This window comes from Amia ocellicauda, chromosome 16, assembly GCF_036373705.1.
Source record: "Amia ocellicauda isolate fAmiCal2 chromosome 16, fAmiCal2.hap1, whole genome shotgun sequence".
Classification (NCBI taxonomy): domain Eukaryota; kingdom Metazoa; phylum Chordata; class Actinopteri; order Amiiformes; family Amiidae; genus Amia; species Amia ocellicauda.
The window spans coordinates 18,097,843-18,114,700 of NC_089865.1; the positions used below are offsets into that span (position 1 = coordinate 18,097,843).

The 16,858-nt window shown below is 40.1% G+C and overlaps 3 protein-coding genes across 8 annotated transcripts in view; 2 read left to right on the plus strand and 1 right to left on the minus strand.

Annotated features, from left to right (window-relative positions):
* Positions 1 to 2,047: 2,047 nt before the first annotated feature.
* Positions 2,048 to 7,059, plus strand: LOC136711673 (hatching enzyme 1.2). Of its 2 annotated transcripts, none has more exons than XM_066688062.1 (9): positions 2,048 to 2,963; positions 3,512 to 3,563; positions 3,854 to 3,916; positions 4,176 to 4,328; positions 4,724 to 4,841; positions 5,100 to 5,278; positions 5,548 to 5,629; positions 6,156 to 6,280; positions 6,908 to 7,059. In XM_066688062.1, exons 1-9 carry the CDS (start codon positions 2,838 to 2,840, stop codon positions 6,913 to 6,915), a joined length of 906 nt encoding a protein of 301 aa, XP_066544159.1. In that variant the 5' UTR covers positions 2,048 to 2,837; the 3' UTR covers positions 6,916 to 7,059. The 2 variants fall into 2 exon arrangements, with proteins under 2 accessions (XP_066544159.1, XP_066544158.1); XM_066688061.1 differs by having other exon boundaries at positions 2,049 to 2,963; positions 3,851 to 3,916.
* Positions 7,060 to 11,099: 4,040 nt separating this feature from the next.
* LOC136711935 (high choriolytic enzyme 1-like) lies at positions 11,100 to 13,994 on the plus strand. Its single transcript, XM_066688530.1, has 7 exons — positions 11,100 to 11,133; positions 11,491 to 11,643; positions 12,057 to 12,174; positions 12,558 to 12,736; positions 12,888 to 12,969; positions 13,359 to 13,483; positions 13,873 to 13,994. Exons 1-7 carry the CDS (start codon positions 11,100 to 11,102, stop codon positions 13,884 to 13,886), a joined length of 705 nt encoding a protein of 234 aa, XP_066544627.1. The 3' UTR covers positions 13,887 to 13,994.
* A 370-nt stretch (positions 13,995 to 14,364) lies between these two features.
* pcnt (pericentrin) overlaps positions 14,365 to 16,858 on the minus strand; it is a 50,423-nt gene continuing 47,929 nt past the window's right edge. For 4 of the 5 annotated variants that reach the window (XM_066688578.1, XM_066688580.1, XM_066688577.1 and 1 more), the window contains 4 exons: positions 16,473 to 16,555; positions 16,123 to 16,270; positions 15,565 to 15,701; positions 14,365 to 14,817 (listed from right to left, as the gene is read on the minus strand). In XM_066688578.1, coding sequence (XP_066544675.1) covers positions 14,774 to 14,817; positions 15,565 to 15,701; positions 16,123 to 16,270; positions 16,473 to 16,555 — 412 coding nt within the window. In that variant the 3' untranslated portion in view covers positions 14,365 to 14,773. The remainder of the gene's footprint in view (positions 14,818 to 15,564; positions 15,702 to 16,122; positions 16,271 to 16,472; positions 16,556 to 16,858) is intronic. The other variant, XM_066688579.1, reaches the window with a different exon arrangement.

Here is a 16,858-nt window from a genome sequence, read left to right on the forward strand (position 1 = left end):
TTAATGTTTATCTATTGACTGCGGATCGCAACTTTAATATTTAAAATAAAGTTAAACTCAGGCCATTTAATGACCATTTGATTTTTTAATTAATGTTGTGTTTAAAATTGTACAAATAGATAAATCCATAGGCGTGTTCCATTCTGGATATTCTCTATAGTACATCTAAAAATTGGGAAGATCGTGATTCAGATCGTGGAGCGTGATATGATTTTTTGGGAAGATCGCCCACCCCTATGCACACCATGTTAAAAACTTTTGATTTACATAAAGTGTAAACATCACCATGGACATGATTTTGGGACCTTTTCTAATATATAATTGTACTATTTATATCATAAAGTGAATAATAAAGTCAATATGTAAAATAAAAATCACATTTAATTATGCATATTATTTATGAATACTGTATCTTTTATGGACAGCTGTCACTAAAGTAGAGCTCCTGTGATGTTCACCCATGCATTGTCTTTGTAATGAATGAGTTTGTCTTCAATGTGCAATGATGCACTAATGGATATTGCTGGAGCTCATTAATTACCTTCTCATCTCCACGCGGTTTGTTATGGGGCGCATGCGTATACGGTGCGTGTTTCCACGTGGGGGTGACGTCACTTCTGATTGGTCAGATTCTTTCCAGTCGCGGCGCTAAAATGGAGAAAGCAGCCCGTTTACATCTCAGCAGTGAGGAGCGGCTACTGAAATACAGGCAGCGCTACCATTTAACTCCCGTCCAGTGTGAAGCTCCAACACACTTTATATTCATGTCTGACGCAGGACGAGCGCTTTTAGATTTATTTTCGGTCGATGATAACACAGGATGTACAATAATCGATAGTACAATTACACACAATGTTTTTGCATAGCTCTTAAGTTTTCAAAACAACAATGCGGTGACAAAAGCAGGAGCCGGAGGGGGGGTGCGCACAACATGTTTGTGTCAAATGCTTAACATTAGGGGCAATGCGTGAGACTGAGAGCTACACCTGCCCACGAATACAGGCCACGGCACCGCTTTACAACATGCGCCATTCACAACCGGCTCGAAAAAACACGTTATGACGGCGCCACAGCGACCTGTGCAACACAACACAGCTGCTAATTACCACAACAACACTCCCCCATCCAATACAGTGCATTTCCAATCGCGGAGAGCAAACTATTGCAGATCGGCGTTGTGTGTATTGTGATTCCCACAACAAGAGGAAACAACACCCAAAGTCATCTATTGTTTCGAAAGCACATCTTTTGCATTGAAACTCAGTATTAAAAATGTCGACAACGTTAATGTTAGCACAATAACAGATTAATGTGAGCAATCTATCGGCATGCTCAGACTATGGTAAGCCATTTTTATTATCAACAATACAATTTTTGATATAAAGAAATGTAACATTTGATATCAGATATATATATTTAGAATAGAATCAAAAATACTATTCTTGATGTCAGCCATTCTGTTTTTGCTATCAAAATCGAATTGTTGATATCCAAAAATGAATACCAATGTACTTCCAATAGGAATTATGTATATGAAAATGTAAAGATTGATAGGCCTATTATGAATTTGATGATTATATGTTAACACAGCCGGTCACAGGTTAGTCTGGGTTCAACAGACACTGGCCAGTTGGCATTTGACAGAGAGCACAATGGCACTAGCAGTCTTGAGCTCAATTGTTGTTTAGTGTGCAAAAACTAGCAATCTTATTGAGAGAAGCACTGCAGCAGCACAGGCTGTCTAGACAGGCAGAGTCACATATCACTCATCATAAAAGTGATGATAATAATAATGATGATGACAGCGAGATATAAGTGGTCAATAAATCACATCACAATAATCTTATGTGGAGAAATCATTGAGATATGTAAGCAGTTGAAGAATGAAGAAAAGGTATTACAGAATGAAAAGCACTGTCTGAATGTCCTGGGCTGAGATTACGTGCATAACATTTATTTGGATATTTTTACCTACTTTATTATTATGATTATGATGATTATGGTTATGTAATTTTGCAGGCACCTTTGTCCAAATAATTTGTTTTCTCGGTCCAAACACTATCAATGTTCCAGATTCTACATTTGTTTCTTTTATGACAGTATTCTAGTTGTACATGTAAGGGAATTAGACGTAGAACATGAGAAACCAGAACAGAACCAGAACAGTAAACCCGAGAGGCAGAATGACAGAAATGGACGTAGGCAAGATGGATGAGATCAGGAGACATAAGCGCGGGCGGCCCGGGACGCAAACCCAGACGAAAACAACCAACAGCAAACAGAGTACTTAGTGTTACAGAATAACAAGTAAAAAAGGGATCATCAATATATCACCAACAAATCAGGAACATTACTGATAAATTCAATACCAAATAACATTAAAGGATCTTTCTGCTGTCATCATGGAAATCAGACACGGTCCGACCTGTTATTATGGGAATTAAGTCATATCTTGTACAGGGTGTGGATGACACCAAAAATAAAAGCATGCGAAGCACCATTAAAGCTGGCTAAGAACTAGGTAGTTAGGAATAAACGCATGATGCACACAGCAGATTGCCTCATCAGCTCTTGGGAGATACAGAGGATAGGTGAAGGCAATCACTTCGTCCTCTCTGATCTCCTGTACGTGGAATGGCCATCATCCCTCAAAGTGATAGATAGCTTGAGCCAACTACTGGGTGTGCAGCCGGGAGCATCAGCCTAAATATACAGCCATTCATTTGTCGATGACCATGTAAACACAGAGGCACAAGGGCAGCCGCTTGTTAGACAGATGTAGGATATCTGTGAATCAGCAAATCCCCTGTGTCGGAGTGCAGGGGAGAGCAGTATAAATGGCCAGGCTTGGGGACGGACCCAGAACACTTGGACTCAGTCCTGTCTGGCACTCTGCAATGAACTCCTCTATGATCTTCCTCCTGCTGGGCCTGGCTGCACACGTCTGTGCCTACCCCATTCAGGTACATTCGACTGGTCTCTGCAGGCTCTCGATTGTAGGCAAACTCAGGCGCTTGGTGTTTTGTGCTTGCTATTTTACTTTGAGTGCATTTTTCTGAAATAGAGAACTGTTGCAATGGACATCTTATTTGAATCTTTGTAATGGAATATCTTATTTAACAGTTCCACCTTATATATGAATGGTAAGAGCGTTTGACTATTTCATAAGGGGAATAGATTCTCAGACATAGAAGTATTGGACATGCCTCCAATCATTTGAAGCACTCATTCTATAAAAAAATTATTAACAAAATTGAAATAAATCAATTTAAACATTCAAAAAGAAATGATCCAAGAAACTTCAGTACACTGTAACATACTTTTCATGGTTTCTATTGCCAGTTTTGCTTGTCAATATAGCACTTCATTTTTAGATACTACAGTTTATGAAAGAGTATATAGCATGGCTAGATCCAAGGAGAGACACCTTCAAATGTAAAATGTAGCATACGTTTATCTGTGGTCCATTTCGGACTCCTCTTGTAATTGTCTTTTCTGTGTAATTTTCCAGAATACATCTGGAATAAATGAAGAAGCACACAGGTTTAAAAGAGCCTTTTCAGGTAAGTCAGGTCTATTCTGTATACCTCAATGCCCTGCTTAATTAAAAGTATAACGAGCAGCCTTCCAGACTCAAGACTGAAAAGTAATTCCCTTTGCTCTATGAATTACATCATCTATACTGAAATGTGCATTTAATTTGCACAAAATACCGTAATACTGCAATAGCAGAGTAAAATAGATTAATTAATTAATTAATTAATATTCCCTTTTCCCTAATTTTGAAAGCACAATAGTGTTGTTGTAAAATGACAAATGCCATTAATGAAAACATTGTCTTTTTTCTCAGAAGAGCTCATGAGTCAAGATGAGATGACAGCCATGGACAAAATCATGGAGACCAATGAATTGCGAAGTAAGTGTTGCACCTGAGAAAAAAATGTACAGAGGAAGAATGATACAGAAGTGTCTGTATCTGTAAGTTATTTTGAAAACACCACTTGCTGTTAAAATGTGTATTCCTGTGCTCTGGGTTCATGTTTGCTGGTATATTTCCGCAGCACCTGAGTATATTTAAATGGATATAACAAAAGACAAATCCTAAAACAGTTTTGATTAAATGGCTGTTTTTTGCAGTGCTGTGTGTGTTAACTAGCACACGTGTTGTATTGCAGCCGCCCTGACCTTGCAGGGAACCAGCTTCAGAGAGGGCGACATTGCAGTGACCAATAAGAGGAGGTCAGAGAACTGCTTTGCCCGGAGCTGCTTGTGGCCCAAGTCTGTGGACGGATTTGTGTATGTTCCCTATAACATGTCAACTGAGTACAGTAAGTACAGTCTGCATTTCACTTTAAATGACAATGCCTTATTACATAAAACATACATAATAATTGAGGAAACCGCAAACAAATATATACTTTTTATCCCTGTAAAAAGCCTTTATTTAAAATACTGTAGCATATTATTATTGCTTTGAAAATGATCTGCTGTCCTCATTTTCCAATTAATGTTTTACTGACCAAATGAAAGCTTACTGCCAAACTCACAATACAGGGAGCAAAGGGGTTTTGCTTTTCATTACACCATTAATTGGTAAAAAGGGATTTATATGAATTACACAAATACACAATCGTAACACACCTGGTATACAAGCTTTATGACCGAAGACTGGAGTGCCAATAATCTCACATATGCCCATGAAGGTTTCTGTTGTTTCCTGCAGATGAAATTGACAGAATCACAATTGAAAGCGGGATGGAGGAGATTGCTAATGGCACCTGTATCAGGTTTGTGCCATGGACTCATCAAAGGAACTACCTGGACATCCAGCCCAAGTCTGGGTAAGTCATTCACATATCCTGGGTACGTTTTTGACAAACTGCTTTCGTAAGTGAGAGAGTATTTTAAAGTAATTTATGTTATTGGTCTCTACACGTGGATTTCTGCAAGACCAGACTGAAAGGGGGAGCTTTGGAAGTGAAAGCACTGTCTTGTCTGAGATTAATGTGACAGCATAATTCCCCGCAGTGCCAGGTGATGTACCAGCACTCTGTGAGGAAGCTCCTTCAGGGCCTCTCTGACCTGTGCGTCTCTTGCAGCTGCTGGTCCTTCCTCGGAGTCCACGGTGGGGCTCAGATGCTGTCCCTCCAGACTCCAGGCTGCATGTGGTCCGGCATCGCCTCCCATGAGCTCATGCACGCTCTAGGCTTCGTGCACGAACAGTCCCGGGCTGACAGGGACAAGTACATCACCATTCTGTGGGCCAACATCTGGAAAGGTATGGTGAACACTACCCAGTATCCCACAGCTCAGATGTGCCAGTGATCCAGAATAAATGAGACACTAACTTAATATATATTTACATATATAATTGTAACACTTAAAAGCTAAGTACAAAACGCATGTATTTATTTCCCTTTTTTCTTTTGTACATATTTGCAAGTGTTTGTTTCCATTCAACCCCCCCATTTCATCCATTTCCAAGTAGGAGCGAACACAAAACCATTTATTTACACTGCCACGCTGTGCTATTTTCTCACCTGACAGATCGTGTGAATAATTTTGAGAGGTACAAGACCAATAATCTGGACACCCCCTATGACTATAGCTCCATTATGCACTTTGGGAAGTAAGTATGTGATTTTAAAATAAATCAGAGTGTGGAATGTACCAAGTTCATCAGAAAAGCTCAATAAGTTAATTTCTGTATTATACAAAAACAAATATATAAATATATATCCTTTATACCTAGTTCTATGGTAAAATACCTGCTTAATAAACATACAAGCTTTCAATAAAACTAGTGAGTGAATTAAATAGTCTCTTCATGACTAGAGTGTGTTCATCATGTAGGTTCTGTGAATCAAGAAGTTTTAATTGCATGTTAAACCTTGTTTGAAACTTCCATATAATATAGGCTCTGAAAATGTAAAATGGTAATGCTATAGCTGAATTAGGAACAGACTATGAAAAAAATATATAAAATAGATACATTTAGAAGTCCTGAGCTTGTATTTGGTGCCTTTAATTGACAACATAATATATAATTTCAAGTTATTGAACACCAGGATAAACCATGTAATTGGGATGCAGACTACAGTAGTGTTTATATGTGTCTCCATATTAACATTCTATATCGCTGTCACCTATCGCAGGTACGCCTACTCCGAAGATGGTGACCCAACCATTGTGCCCAAACCCAACCCAAACATCCAAATCGGGCAGCGGTTCGGGCCCAGTGCTATCGACAAGATGAAAATCAATAAACTCTACAAGTGTGGTTAGTTCACAGTTTAGAAATATAAAAACGGCTAGAGTCAGAATATCATCAGCAAACAGAAGAACTCAAGAGCCTGTGAAATCAGGTGCTCCTTTATCTTGTGAGATTTTGTTTAGTCTATTCTGGTAACAAAAGATAAAACGGAACCCTGAGAGAGTTTCCTATCAAGCCGCTACCTCACATTGCTGTCCTTGTGAGCCTGTCTCTGTCTTATTGTCTGCTTCCCTGAATTCCCTAAGACAGCTTGAATAGGATGGTACATAAACAATCATTATATTTGCTGAAGGGTATCATTAGGAAGTGATATATAATCACTGGTTTTCTCTGGGAACGTTTTGTAGGTCTCTGTTTGTTTGTAAGTGACACAACTGAATCAACTAATTGGTAGAATGAGAAGAAACTTTGGAAACTGGTTATTGATGATGGTATCTGACATCCGACATAACTGCAAATTTCAATGACAGACAGAGTGTAGACAAAATATATATATATTTTGTTGTTGTTTCAGTAATCCAGTTACTAACACCCACAGTCTCAATCCACTCACCTGCAACATTGCCTGGCCCGATCTTCTTCTTCTGTCTTCTCATCTGCCAATTTGCTTTTATCCCTCTCTTTCTGCCAAAGGCATGTAACCAGAACAAGCCCTCTCCCAGAACCTACCAGAGGACCCACCTGCGGCACTTCACTGAGGAGTCTGTAGCAGAAGAACAGTACCTTGCCATTAGAACAGCGCAAACTCATCCATTAGTTAATAAAAATGATCTTCCATGAACTGAGCTATTGTCTCCATTGTCCTTTCTTTATTTCTTTCTTTATAAGGGCAGGCTTGCTTCTTTCATTGTGTACATAAAGGGAATTAAAAGGAAAGTGACACAATGTAGAAATACACAATGAGATGCCACTGACAGGACTGTCCATACCTTGTTAATTAAATGTACTCTAATATTCCATCATTAAGTGACAATAGTGTATAGTGGGAAATGCAAAGGGCCTGTACCGTCACCATATGGTGAAACAAAGACACTACAAAAACGGATATCACAAGTGGAAATCTCTTAGTGGAGAGTACATTCAATATTAAAAACAGGGACTGCAGTTTCTTCTTTTTCTTCAAACATATTTAACTGAGGTAATACTGCATCACATCTTTATTACTATGGAAAATTATATCAGAATTCATATATAAATGAATGTTTACCCTGAAACAGCAACTCAACATGAACCTTGTATAGAGCTCTCCATTTTAACCGAGTATAGCTGCTGTCCTAGAAGACATGTTTTACAATTGTAGCCGATTCAGGGCAGGGAGGGACACTAACTAAAATCAAAACAAATTCCCTCGGGTAAATCTTCAGACTAGCAAACCTAAGGGTGCTAAATAAGAAAACAAACACCAAGGGGATTCATATTTGAGAACGAAGCAAACAAACAAACAAACAAAACATGGGGTTCACCTTGCTCGGCCTCACGGCGGGTTGTGAGGATTATGGGGAAAACAGTCTGTGTGGGGGATGTCACTGCTAGTCAAGAGGGGGAGGTTAAATAAGGTCATCACTGGTGCCCGTGGGGGTGATAATCACAGCCGAACTCATTGCCGGCAGGTGTCTCCTATTAGTCCAGTGGCTACTGAGTCCGACTGGAAACACACGAGCCGCAAGTACCCGTGCGGAGACAGGGCAGCCTATATATAGCCACAACAGTACACACTATTTTGTAATGTTACTAAGCATTATTGGGACTTTCACTCATTTTTCAAGAAAGCAGTATTTAGGCTGAAGATATGTGACACAAATAATCACCAGCCACTGTCCACAGTGTAGGTGGAAAATAAAGTGGTCAGTGAACTGAGAAATGTATTTTAAAAAACAAAAATGACGAGGCCCCAGTGTATTTTTAATTACATAAAAAGGGAATTGATACGAACAAAGTTAAATAATTTCAAAGAAAGGTAAAGAAGTACATTGTGTTGTGGATCTGGTGACTGATGTTGCACACTTTATCAGTTAATTCTGTATCTTAACCTTTGTGATGAGTTCTCATCCTTCACAGCTTTCCCATTTTGCAGTGATGTTAACCCCTCGTTAACTCTGGCTGTTAGCAAATGTATAAACCTTTCCTGTATGAGCTTAATAGAAAAAACTCTTAGCAATTAGGTATACATACAATACAAAGATGAGAAGTGTTAATTCATACAAAACTAAATATCAAACACCCTCAGGCCACTGTCCCCTGTACATCACCTCCCTTCTCTACTACAACTGATTTTCACTCTGCCAAAGCCTGGATAGAGAGTCTACACAGGGTGAGGGAGAGGTTGCCAGCACAGTCACCTCACCCTGACTGTTTCCCAGCTTTAACCCTTAAACATAAATGCTGAAAGCATTTATAGCAGAGTCCATTGCCATTGTACTTTTGCTCTCAGAATGGTCCTCTCTACATAATGTATTTACTATCATACTGGACTGAAAACACACATTTAAAAATAAACTACTCTGCATTTGTTTGTTTAACAACATCTATAATTCCAGGCCTCTGTGTGACGTGTGTGAGTGAGGACTGAAGACAATTTCCCCATTCAGATGGACACAAATTGACCCACAGATACCAGGAGGAAGGACCTTACTGAACTATAAAGTAGATATCTTTTCCTTGTCTGGAGTGGTGAAATATCACCAGCCCTTGTTCTCTCACTGCTGGGAATATCAGTGGGACTCTGATGAGTCAGTAGCAAATGTATGTCTGATGATCAATGTATTCTCTCTATATATTTTGTTATGATATAGGAAACTCAATCAATGATGTGTTACAAATGTTTCTATAATAAAACAATGCTTCAAAGTGACTCATCCATTGTCATTTCAATCCATAGGTGATGTACAACAATCTGTGTTCAAAGTCAAAGGGTCAGGACAAGACATATTACTATATTATCAAAGGTAATGGGAAAACTCTCCATATACTGGTAATAGGCCGTGCCAGAGGTCATGTGCTATATTGAACCCTGGTTTGCTAAACATAGACATATCGGACAGTATACTGCCTACAGCAGTGTGGGGTAGTGGTTAGGGCTCTGGACTCTGGAGTGGAGGGTTGTGGGTTTAATCCCCAGGTGGGGGACACTGCTGTTGTACTCTTGAGCAAGGTAGATTGCTCCAGTAAATACCCAGCTGTATATAAATGGGTACCAATGTAAAAATAATGTGATATGTTGTAACAATTTAAGTCACCCTGGATAAGAGTCTCTACTAAGAAATCAGGTAATAATAATTAAAGGAATAGACAATTTGACACTGCTTAATGTGCCAAATGCCTTGCAGATATACTTGCCCTCACCATTGCTGTAGGAATTCAGTCATGGAAAGAGGGTTCATAAAAGTTCTTGCAGACAAGGGGAGAGAAAGAGGGTTGGGTTCCTACATCTCAAAGAGATACCAAGATGGGTGTCTGATGAATTATTCTTTGATAATTCTCCCAACCAGTATGAAACGCACTGAAATGACCAACGATTAAAAAGTAGAACTAGAAAGATCCAATTGAAAAGGCCTGTTGCCATGCTTACATTGTACGCCACCCCAGCAACAGTTCCAGCCCTGGTATGGTCAAATTTCACTCCAATTAGAGTAGATGAATATAAAATAAAATCCACCTACTCCTCATTTTAAAGTGCTTATGCTAGAGGGTGTGGTAGGAGCCCAAAACCCCTTCCTTAAAGTCAATTTGACTCACGGCTCTTCTAATTAGGGCCTGCTTCGTGATAAGTATGACATCACGGTGTGCAGGTGACAATTCAAGGATAGATGCTAGACCAGTCACTTGTGTTGTATCAGCAAATCCCTTGTGTGGAAGTGCAGGTGGAGAGCAGTATAAATGGCCCGGGTTGGGACAGACGCAGAGCAGTAGACCTGGAGTCAGACCTGTCTGTTGCTCTGCAATGAACTCCACCATGATCTTCCTCCTGCTGGGCCTGGCTGCACACGTCTGTGCCTTTCCCGTTCAGGTAAATTCTCTTCATCAACTTGGCTGTTTGACGCTGGAAAACTGACGTCTGCCTTGGTCATATTTGTAATTATCTTTGTTTCCTTGGTAGAATTCAACTGGGACACACGGGGAAAAGCACAGATTTAAAAGAGGATATTCAGGTAACATTTTACATCCAATTACTAAATGTCGCATTATGAGCAGCTAGGATGAGCAGAAGGATATTATTTACAAATTCAAAGGCTCACAAGCAAACCTTTTTATACCTTATCAAAAGATAAAGCGAAGCAGCAGGAAACCTAAAAAACCTGCAAAACTGTCAAACAGGAAAGAATACATCTACCAGCAGCTGATTAAAAGAGATACATTTTCTCACCTCAGGTGTTTCCTATTCATTAGTATTCAAAGTGTTTGTGAGGATGAGGAAAGTCCTCACACAGGAACAGTTTCAAGTCAGAAATATGTCCATCAGAAAATGAAATTAATTTTGAAGTGTCATGTGGTTTGGGTGCAGTGAGGACATTGGGGAATTGAATGTCCAAGTGCCAGGGAGATGTCGCCTTAGATTAGGAAGCTCATTGCTTCAACTGTTAAAAGGAATTTGTGCTGCAAGAAACTGTAAAATATGAGAACTAATGTGAGCTACCCAAGAAGATTTGAGATTCTATGATTTTCTGGATAGTGAGTTCTGAAGCTGTACTCATAATGGGACATTGATTTTATTGGGGTATTTGTACAGCCAAATAGAAAACAGTGAAGGACTAACCCTGCAGAAGCATTTTCACATATGGTTTCTTGTGTTGCAGGAGAATTTGTGGCCCTGAAGGATATGAACGCAATGGACAAAATCCTGATAACCAACGAGTATCATTGTAAGTTAATACGGCAGAAAATTCAACCCAGAGCAACCAGCAGGCAGTCACTATTTGGTTACTGGGTAGGAAGCATATGCAGGTTTTTATCTGTGTGTGTAATACAATGACAGTATAGCTGTTTAGTGCAAAAATTGGCTCAACTTCTGCAGATAGATTAAATTACAATCAATTACATTTTCTAAATCAGTGTGCACGTGATCAAAAAGGGTTCATTTATTTGATCTGTACCCATCTCTTGAGAATCCTGAAGAAAAAGGATTTGAAAATATCTAAATGAAGATCAAACTGAGCAGCAGCAGCAAGATTTCTAATTGTCATCACTCTGACATGATAGTGTCCATCTCAAATTCACAGTGTCCCCAAAACTCACTGGCCTGACTTTTAAAGAAGGGGACATTGCAGTCTCAAGCAAGCGCAGTGCCATCAGCTGTGCAGGGAACAGCTGCCTGTGGCCCAAGTCTGTGGACGGCTACGTGTACGTTCCTTACATCATCTCTCCGGATTACAGTGAGTATTCAACAGAGCCTTCCCACAAAATCATCCGATTCCTATGTGCAGCCTGCGAGTGAATTTAGAGCACATTACTTCAAAACCCATTTCAGATTCAGCTTTCAGCAACCGCACGATTACCCAGTGGAGGAATTGCATCTATTCCTAAAATGAACTGATAGTATTTCTGAAAACTCCAGTCATCTGCTGGCTTGTGTAAATTACTGCTTTCGTTGGTAGTGGGGATTTTTTTTTTTTTTTTTAGACATCCAAGATCATGACAAAGCTTACACATCCTACTTCGCTCCTTCTTCCAACCCTCAGGAGCAATAAGTACCAAGGCCTTACTTTTGAAGCAACAGTATTTCTTGGTGTAAAGCATGATCTCAGTACTCGACAATAACTGGCACTTTTCTCGGGTCACCTCACAGACGACATGGACAGAATAACCATTGAGATTGGCATGCAGGACATCTCAGCCAGCACTTGTGTGAAGTTCGTGCCACGCAGCCACGAAGCCAACTATTTGGACATCCAGAATAAACTTGGGTCAGTCTTCCCTTTCAGAGTTTAGAGATTAATTAGTTTTTTTTTTTTGTATTCTATGGACTTTGTTAATTATTAAATGAGTTATTAAATTCACAGCAGCTGTATTTTAGGATGAGGGTATGAAAATATAGGCAAGATCCTGTAGGTTTTATAGATACCTTTCAAATAGCAACTGATTTTGACATGTAATAAATTGGTGATTGGACTTCTGGGGTGAAATTACAAGAACAAACTCCTTTAGCCTCAAGTACTGGAATGGTTTCCCCCTACTCTAGTTCTTTACAACACAATGAGCAAATTCCCCAGAGCAAAACAGGTTAAATCAAAACAATGCCCTCACCATTCTGTCCAGTGTGGGTCTGAGTTTAAAGTGCCTCTTGCAGGTGCTGGTCCTTCCTTGGCGTCAATGGTGGCACCCAGCCGCTGTCCCTGCAGGCCCCGGGCTGCATGTGGTCTGGCATTGCCACCCACGAGTTCATGCATGCGCTGGGCTTCGTCCACGAGCAGTCCCGCTCCGACAGAGACGACCACGTCACCATCGTGTGGGAGAACATCCTGAAAGGTCAGTAGCCACACAGGTTTGTGGAGTAGACCGCACAGGCCATTGAAGACTCTGCTTCCCCCTGGAGCTTTTAAGGCAACTCTTGAGAGTGCCACAGATGCTAGGGAAAGTGTCTTCCTCTCCAACTTTAAACTTCATTTTGTCCCTACAGACCGGGAGCATAACTTCCAGAAGTACAATACAAACAATCTGAACACCATCTATGACTACGGATCCTTAATGCACTACGGAAAGTAAGTATTGGCGGAGCTGACCAAGGTAACACCAGACTCCACATGCCAAGATAAGTCGGTGGGTGGCATTACAAAAAAATCTGAAACAATCATGTTCAGGTTTACCATTATATATCAGGGTTAGGAAACTGAAGAATATATAGTATACTCCTTGTTTCTGGGACTTCAATTGTCACTCAGGAAGACTGAAGTGGGGGAAATCTGGTTATCACTTCAATTCACAAGGTGACCAAAGAGGGCAGTCAACACTGGAGGACACTTTCTGAGCAAGCAGCAGTGTACTTGCAGCTGTGTGATATGGGGTGACTGGAGACTTCAGTGTCTAATGGGATAAAACTCATGGTAAGGGAGACCTAAACTGATCAATTTGTATCCATCTCACTCCCCAGGTATGCTTTCTCAGAGGACGGTGGACCAACAATCATCCCCAAACCAAACCCTAATGTTGCAATTGGACAGCGCGAAGGCCCCAGCACCCTGGACATACACAAAATAAACCTCCTCTATGAATGTGGTGAGATAAAACACTCCAATTTACACACACCATCGCCAGCATAGAGGCAGTTTATTTCAAGTCTAAGCTTCCACAGCTCAATAGCAACAGTCAAAGCAAACTCCAGTTCACTATCAAACTAATACATACAAACCAATTCCAGTGGTGACCACACACTTTTTTTTTTTTATATATAAATATAGGTTTTCAACTACTGTCCAAAACATGGAAACAATGTGGAATCCATCAAATAGTTAAATCACTTACTAAATGTCAGTGCAAAAACAGGTCAGTGTTAAAAGGGTTGCAGATAGTCTTAATATAGTCTTTTATAAATATGAGATGTAAGCATATCATTTAATTAGATAATGATTTCTGATTTGTTTTCCCCCCCCCATTTCTTCCACAAGGTGGTCTTGTATGAGTCTGGATGAAGAACAAAGTTTGATCTAGTATCAATACTCCCCCCTCTCTGATGACCTGCAACCCCATCACATCCCCAAGGAAATAACATTTTTCATGAATAAAAAGATTCTCCTAAAACACTCCTTCGCCTGTTTTAAACTTCTCTCCTTTCCATTTTCTTCTCTACAGGTAGTGAAACATAAAATGTCTACAGTAACATTATGGTTTGTATTTTTTCCCCCACTCTGTAACAACCTAAATGGTAAAACCAGTTACCAGTGAAATAATGTCTAGCTTATTCTAAAAACTCAAACTGGTCAGCAAAGCAGCTAAAATGGAGCTACATTTCTCAGTGTATACTGTGCTACATGGCCTCCATGTGCCTCTGGTGTTGAGACAGACACATATTTAAAAAATAAAATGAGAAAGATCTTTAAAATACAATTCTTCATAGTTTCAGGTTCAGTATTCAGAGAATTAACACCAATCTGAAGATGTATGGTAATTAAAAGATTTATTCATTTGGTAGAAAGCCAGATGTAAAAAAAGATTTAAAAAAAATACATTACAAAACATGTGTGTTTATCATTGTGCTTTCAAACAGTGAAGAACTTAATTTGGCTTCATGTACAAACTAAGAACAATATGTACAAGTGTAGTAACAGTGTTAACAAACGTGAAAATATTTACACAAGAAAACAAGCTGCACTTTCAGGTGACCTCTTACATGGTGATTTACATGGTGAGGCAAACCTCCAGATATAATTAAAATAAAGATTTAATCTTGTTTTAAAAAAGACAAATGAATACACTGCTAAAAGATAAAACCTGTACTATTTAAATACATCTATACATATAGTGCCAAAGACCAGGATATGTCTTCCAATACACTTCAGAAATGTTCCTTCATCTGTCCGATTTTCTGGAATAGAAGAGTCCAGCTGGTGAACCTGAACAAAAGAGAATGATTACAGAATTGCTAAAATAAATAAAAAGGTAGAAGACAGGAAGCCAAAGTACCCAAAACCAGAAGTGAGTCAATGATCCATTTATCAAATCTTAGGCCTGATTACACGAGAGAAACGTTCAAGCAACCTCAGTCTTTCACGGCTGACAGGAGCTACAATCGTTTGCTGTACCACCCAGCAGTGCATCAACAGAAACTCACCTGAGAAGAACTGCAAAACAGGCGAGGGACAATGCAAATAGGTTCTATTTTCAAGCAACCACTTTCGACGGTATCCAATCAAATCACTGACGCGTTTCACCTGACTCTGCTCTCTCCCCTGAGGCACATTTACAGGATGGTAATATACTGTGTCAAGAAAACAAAAAACCTTGTTAGGAACGAGCCAATTTCACTAACTAGCTTTAAAAAAAAAAAAAAAGTAAACCAGGAGGTACAGATTTCACTGATCTTACCTACATATTACTGATACAATACCAAAACAATGTTGACCAAGTCCTTTGCGCATTGTCTCGTGTAACCAGGCCTTCATAAAAATCAATGAATTTCCTGGTTCCCAAGTGTTGCAAGCGAAGAGAAGTGGGAAATGGAACAGACGTTCTCTTAACCCTAAACAACCCTGTTTGACTGGAGTATCGCACCAAGTCGTCTGATATTCTAGACCATGGCAGCAGAGATCTCTGATCACGGTGCTGGAGTGCAGTTAAGGACAGGGGTGGGCTCTGCTCACCTGGCTGCAGACCCCCCAGGCGTTGCTGTATGGTCTCCAGGTGCTGGATGTACTGTGTCAGGGTGCGCTCGGGGTCCTGGGAGGGAGTGAGGGAGCGCTCACTGGACCGCACCATCGCACTGGGATACGACCTAGGACTGACAGGCCAATGTCAAAGTCTGTTATACTTCCAGACTTAAATTTGTCTGCATAGAGTACATGCCGATTACACAGCTTATAAAATGAAACTTGTAAAAAGTCATAAAAACAAAATATGCAATATGTTATATAAAATATCACATTATATAAACACTAAAGCAGGTTGTGATGCAAAGATTGTCAGAGAGGTGTGCTGCTCACCACCAAAGCACAGCACAGTGCTTTAAACCTCATTGACAAAAAGCTCAGTGCTCGTATTGTGTGCTGTAACACTGATCACTTGAAAATTAAGAAGAATCACACAAGCCATCTGGATCTCAACATCCCCACCAACAGTACAGTCCAGTTATGTCCAACATGCTGCCAATGTGGTGAAAAACTGACTCGCATATTGTTCAAGCAAGAGCTGGTTAGATTTACCTGTTGTGCGACAGGAAAGGAGACTTGGGCGAGTGGACCACGTGTGTGAAGACATTTCTCGAGGAGATCGTCACGTCTCGGGTTGGGGGGGAGTTGGAGATGACCCCGGGATGCTGCGGTCTCAACACTTCACTCCTGACAGCCGGGTCTGGGGCGAGAGCCAGGAGAGATAAGTTCTTGAAAATGGAGACCTCTTTTACTCCATTTATACCACGATATGGTGCCTGTGTTAATCCCTTTAAGAAACACTACCATTTCAAAAGATGCAAGAGGAAATTGAATAGGCCGTGTGTGTGGAATCAATCATTTGAGGATACAATATTTAACCACCATCACCCAGGTCTCCTCACCATTGCCGGCTCCATTCACAATCACCGCTGTCGACTGACCTTTTCTGGTGGCCTTCTGCCACTTCCTCACCAAAAACCTCAATCTGCAGATGACACAAACGGACAAGTCAAGTCAGCAGTAACACCTATCAAGGTTTGAGGTCAGCAGCTCTCAGAGTCTCAGTCAAATCACTAGTTTATGAGTAAGCAATAGTGCTTATGGGGTAAATAATTAAAAGGTTCTCATTGTCTTGTGATTCAAGTTTGTCACTTGAGCTACGACAGTTCCAAAGCTCAGGTTTTCCTTTTTTTTTTATTTTTATTAGTTTATATAAACTGTGACACCCTGTTGACGTTCTTCCTCATACGTTCATTTCTAGATCGCACCTGGACACTATGTTGAACAG

What these genes read in the sequence shown, in the direction of transcription:
- LOC136711673 (XM_066688061.1), top strand. Translation starts at nt 2,838, where the DNA reads ATGGCCAGGCTTGGGGACGGACCCAGAACACTTGGACTCAGTCCTGTC. An exon ending in GTTTAAAAGAGCCTTTTCAG is followed by an intron (nt 3,564 to 3,850) that starts GTAAGTCAGGTC and finishes CTTTTTTCTCAG; the next exon opens with AAGAGCTCATGAGTCAAGAT. An exon ending in TCCATTATGCACTTTGGGAA is followed by an intron (nt 5,630 to 6,155) that starts GTAAGTATGTGA and finishes CACCTATCGCAG; the next exon opens with GTACGCCTACTCCGAAGATG.
- LOC136711935 (XM_066688530.1), top strand. Translation starts at nt 11,100, where the DNA reads ATGGACAAAATCCTGATAACCAACGAGTATCATT. An exon ending in GATAACCAACGAGTATCATT is followed by an intron (nt 11,134 to 11,490) that starts GTAAGTTAATAC and finishes TCAAATTCACAG; the next exon opens with TGTCCCCAAAACTCACTGGC. An exon ending in CATCATCTCTCCGGATTACA is followed by an intron (nt 11,644 to 12,056) that starts GTGAGTATTCAA and finishes GTCACCTCACAG; the next exon opens with ACGACATGGACAGAATAACC.